Genomic DNA, 5381 nt, shown 5'->3' on the forward strand with positions numbered 1-5381 from the left:
GCAAAAACAAAAAAAAACAAAAACTAAACTAAAAATATGCCTGCTTTCTCATTTTTAAGTGATATATTGAGACTGCATTTGGAATGCAATACTTGTTTTGCTGAAGAAAAATAATGTTGGACTCATATCATTAAAACCCCCAATATATTTCTCTTTGTTCCATAAATGACACATTCAGGTAAGAGGTATGACCTGCGGATGAATGCGTAAGGAAAAGAAACCCACAAACCGTAGAACTGTGGGATACATGTATTTTTTCCCTTCACAGTCACTGAGAAATCAATGTTAAGAACTAAGCTGAGGCATCAAAGACCAACAGCCTATCTGACCTGCATAGAGCCCCACTGTGGGGTATAATGCAGCATTGTACACCAGTTACTTAAAGACCCATTCATGCAGACACTAAGTAAATGCATAGGACCGTAAGATGGGGGTGTTGGCTAAGATACGATTTACAATACTACCTCCAGCCTTTACGATTAAACAACTTACACACAAATGGAAATATTTTCGGAGAGAAGAAAAGAAAAACATTAGATGAAAGTGTTTCTGATTAGAGAAATACAAACCAAAGATTTTATTTTTCATAGCCTCCTTTGTCTCTCCATAAAAATAGTGTTGCTAAAAATAAAACATTAAAAGAAAAAGAAACACAAAGTAATTTTTCGATGTAGTCCATGGAAAAGTCCCGGTATCATCAGACATTCATTTTGTTTTAACTCAACCCTCTTTGTTTTCTCCAAAAGCAGAATGGTCAGCAAAGCCCTGTATCACTTCACCACATGTCTGTTCCTTTGAAAAATTAGCATCGGAATGAGCCCTTGCGGAGACAAGTCAGGCAACTGCTGTAATGCATTACTAAATTAGCCCTAAACACTACACAAGCCAATAAGAAGCATGTCAAAACCTAAGGGAAAAAAATAATACAAAATGCAAACAATAACAGAACAACATATTTGCAACAACTGTTATTAGCCTGCATTCCACATTTGCCAGTTAAACCAGAGGGGAATCATGTGCACACTAAATAAACATGTTTAGATACGCTACAACTAAGAAGCACTGGCACTGTCAAATAAACGCAGCTGAACTCCAGCGAACAGAGGGTTAAACCTTAGCTGCAGAATTTCACTGCAGTCCAAAAGCATTTGGCTGATAGCTACTGAACAGCACAATCTATCTGTGCCATTATGCTGCTATTGGACAAATGTTTGTATCTATCTAGAATTTGCTTTGTGTGTTTTTAAACTCCTTAGTTTGGAAATACCATTTTATTGCATATAATATTTGGCACAGTTAAAACTGGAGCTTCCATTTGGGGCTGGATTTAGAAACTGGTGCCTTTGCAAAGAGCTTCTTACTGCCTCCTAAATATGGTCGAAAACAAACTAAATGCCTCTTTTCCTATGCTAGACATCACAACTTTCCTTTTTTCATTTAAAAAAAAAAGCAATTAATTATCCATTTTTTAAATAGAAGTCACCAGTTATTAGAAAATAGTTTCAAATTACTTTCTTTTCTAATATAATTTGCATGTCTCACCACTGCCTGACGGTAGTTTTATTTATATATATTTATTTATTTTTTTCATATTTATATACTTATGTATAGGCATGTACAAGAAACAAAAAATGTCTCTGTTTTGCACTTCTGTACAAAAGAAAGTTACCGTTCTGTTCTTTGTGCATTCTATTGCATGGACTGGTGAGCAGAGATGAGGGGAGAGGTTCGGACAGAGTCAGACATAAATCCATAGGGAGCGTTACTCAGATTTGGGTCTCTTGAACCTTGTCCTTGCCATGAGTAGTCTTAATGACATAGGGATCAGCAATGGTGCTGATGTGGCTGTGATGCTGTCTAACAGAGCGGTGAAGAGAGTTGTTCTGAGTCCAATGGGCACCGTAACCGCCCTGGCGGGATGAGGAGGACACATACCCAGGCTTAAAGGTGTTGCTGTTGTGTTCCACCAGTGTAGGCAGTACTAAACCTGTGTCATCAGAGCCACTAGATCCAGATGTGGGCGGTGGAACAGGAGGAACTTCTTCCTCCATCTGTATGATTTCTATGGTCCTGGCTGCTGCCACGGTGCTTCTCTGTTGATGCCTCTTGCGCAACTTATAGAACGCTATTAACATGGCAGCTGCCAGCAAGGTAACAGCAACAAAACACCCAATAATGATTTTGGTGGTTTTCATCACCTCATCCAGGCTGGCAGCTGGCTCACTAGGGACTCTGGCAGTGGGAATTGATACCTGCCTTGGAGTCTGAGTGTTTTGAAATAGCACAGTAGGTGTGGAGATAAAGACAGGTTGAAATACAGAGGGTGATGCAGGGACAGTGGGCTTGGGTTTAGGGGTCTCCTCCACTGTGGGCGCCAAAACTTCCACCGTTACAGTGGTAAAGTAGGACAGATTAGATGTATTGAGTTCAGCATTGCTGACGTTTAGGTAGGCCGAGGCGTTGGAATTTCCTGCCATGTTGCTCACCATGCAAGTGTAAACACCTGTATCTGATGGGAGAACATTGGAGAAATTAAGCGTTCCATCATTAAGGACAGATATTCTTGGATGAGCCGAGCCATGGGTCAAAACAGTTCCATTAGGGAGAAGCCATCGTACTGAGCTCATGGCAGCTGTGCGACACTTAAGCTCTGCCACCCTCGCTGCTGAAATGTTAAGATCTCTTGGAGCATCAAGTATGAATGGTGCTGAACACTGAAAGGTTGTTTGATCAACTTCCACCAGGTAGCGTCCTCTCATGTGGACTGGAGTGTGGCAGCGTCCACAGCAGGTGGAATTTGTGGGAATGTATTCTCTGAGCCACCAAGAGAGCCACACTACATCACAGTCACATCGCCATGGGTTGTGATGAAGATGTAGCTCCACCAGATACTGCAGGGGGGTGAAGAGGTTATGGGGGAGAGACGACAGGTTATTGTGGGCTAAATTAAGCTCCACCAAGGCTGTGATGTCATCAAATGCATTCCTTTCAATCATAGTAATGGCAGAGTTCATAATCCATAGTTTACGTAAATTCTTGAGGCCACGGAATGCTCCAGGCTTCAGTTCAGGGAAAACATTCTCTGATATCTCCAACTCCTCCAATCCCACCAGTGGTGAAAGATTGGGAAACTCCCTCAGATTGCACATCCCCAGGTTCAGGTACTTCAGGTTGTGAAGGCCCTCGAAAGCGCCATCTGAGATGTACTCCAACTTCCTCAGCTCTCCCAGGTCCAGTCTCATGAGTGAGGGGACACGATTAAAGGCGTAAGAGGGGATGCTCTCAATGGGATTGTTTCTAAGCCACAATTCTCTAAGCTTTGATAGATATTCAAAAGCTCCACTAGGTATGACTGTCAGTCTGTTGTCGAACAGCTCCAGGGTGTTGAGACTGGTTAGACCATTGAAGGCCCCCACTTCAATCTGCCTGATAGCATTCCTGCCCAACTGTAGTACCTCCAAGTGATGCAGGTGTCTAAATGTATCTGCCTGTATGGTTTCTATGCTGTTTTCCATTAGGTTCAGGTACCTGGTGTTGGCTGGGATGTTAGGAGGAACCCTAATCAGCCCTCTGCGGGTACACACCACCTTGCTGAGCTGGTTAGTGCAGGAGCACACACCTGGACAGTTCTGTGGCTTAGCTGAGCCGAACTCAGGGCCTGTGGACTGGCACATAGTGAAGGCAGGCACCATGAGGGAAAGCACGGCGAGCAGGGCTGCATTCCAGGTAGGCTGCACACTAACCTGGCCCAGAGGACTCATGGTGTGGAGGGCTCATTATTCTGCATGGTGGGGGGATATGGCACACACCAAATGACAGACCACCCTAGCCTGGCTGGAGCAACTCAAGGCTCCAAAGTTCCATCGACAGTGCAGGGAGATGCTGCATCAAAATTGTTTTGTGAGGGAATGAAGGGGAAAAAAAGGAGGACAGATAAGGAGAGAGTGAGAGAGATTAATACAAGAGAAGAAACAGAAGAAAAGCAATGCAGCAATGTAAGAAATAGGTTGAGTAACAGTCTCAGTGACGTACCTCATTAGTTTGAAAGTCCTCCTTTTTGCCTCTTTCCAAATGTTAAGCACAACAGTCACATACAGCATTCATGTGTAATTCCTTTCCACAGAATGGCATGAGATAGATGGTTTCTTCTTTTTCCTTTTTTAAGAAAGTAGTGTGGCCCTCTATTAGCCAAGGGTACAAAATGGCTCCTGATATTAAAGACTGAGAGCAGCATGGAAAACACTCACAGACAGCAGTAAGGCCATGAAGGCTTAGCAGGTGCCCAGATTCCTTCTGCCCCCACCAACTGTCCCTCTGCCAGGCAGCAGACTCCAAAATGCAGCTGCACTATAGATAAATCACAACGATCCATAACGCAGTTAAACACGACAGAAGAGGAGAGAAGAAGTGACCAAGTGAAATGAATAAAAATCCTCAGTTCTGTCAGGTCCTGATACATGTGTTGGCTCGTCCGGCTGGTCGCCTGTTTGGGTGAGAGACCTCCCTCACTGTGACTTTGCCAAGGGCTTGTCGGTCGCTGATTAGCCCTGTTGTGACAGAGACTGAGAGACAGAAAAAGGCTAAAGAACTCCCGGCACAGTCATCCCCCTCTCCTCTCCTCTCCTCCTCTGTGTTCCTCTTGCTTCCTCCCAATGTTGGGCTGGCCCTGGTCAGAGCAGCTGCAGGCTGCTGTGTGCACAGCTAGCAGTAATCCGTCTATTCCTCCTGGGGGGAGGGGGGGTGGGGGTGGTGGGAGAGATGGTGGCGCTGTGTGGGGGGTGTAGAAGAGGATACGCTGCACTGTTGGAGCTTCGCAAAAGGCTGTCGGAAGAGAGAGAAAGCACTCTTGTCCTCTTCTGCAATGAGAGAATGCAGAGAGGATTACGCTTGAAGGATGTGTGTGGAAGTGGGCTCCGTATCTGTATCCATAAGCAGAGAATGGTGTTGAGGATCCTTCTCTCCGCTTGCTCTTTGTCCCCCAGGCTGCGTCCTGCAGTGGTCTTCTGCTTGCTTTTTTGTTAGTTTTTTCTCCAGGACTGAGGTAGTAAGTTGTGGCAGTTAGCCATGTGTGTGGCTGTCAGACTTGCGGCTGGCTGGTGGACTACTGCAGTAGCCAGAGTAGAAGAGAGAGAGAGAAAGAGAGGGGAAAGAGAGCCCGAAAGAGAATGAATGAGAGAACCACTGACAGATCAAGAGCAAGAAAAAGATAGAGTGTGCGAAGGAGAGTGTGTGTGTGTGTGTGTGTGAGAGAGAGAGAGAGATGGAGAGGCACGCGAGCGCTCTAACAGGCAGCCCACCGTCAGAGAAACAGCAGGAGCAGCATTCTAATCCACATCTCCTCTTCTTGTTTATTCTCCAATCTCTCTTTTTTCTCTATTCCC

The 5381-nt window shown here is 44.9% G+C and overlaps 1 protein-coding gene across 1 annotated transcript; it reads right to left on the reverse strand.

The window, feature by feature from the left end:
• Positions 1-292: 292 nt before the first annotated feature.
• Positions 293-4653, reverse strand: lrrc4.2 (leucine rich repeat containing 4.2). Its single transcript, XM_082540858.1, has 2 exons — positions 4033-4653; positions 293-3882 (listed from the first exon to the last, which is right to left on the reverse strand). The coding sequence occupies exon 2, from the start codon at positions 3759-3761 to the stop codon at positions 1767-1769; it is 1995 nt and encodes a 664-aa protein (XP_082396984.1). The 5' UTR covers positions 3762-3882; positions 4033-4653; the 3' UTR covers positions 293-1766.
• Between the last annotated feature and the right edge of the window lie 728 nt (positions 4654-5381).

The sequence above is a fragment of the Aulonocara stuartgranti genome, assembly GCF_965226115.1.
Source record: "Aulonocara stuartgranti genome assembly, chromosome: 7".
In the NCBI taxonomy this organism is placed as follows: domain Eukaryota; kingdom Metazoa; phylum Chordata; class Actinopteri; order Cichliformes; family Cichlidae; genus Aulonocara; species Aulonocara stuartgranti.

What these genes read in the sequence shown, in the direction of transcription:
- lrrc4.2 (XM_082540858.1), bottom strand. Translation starts at nt 3,761, where the DNA reads ATGAGTCCTCTGGGCCAGGTTAGTGTGCAGCCTACCTGGAATGCAGCC.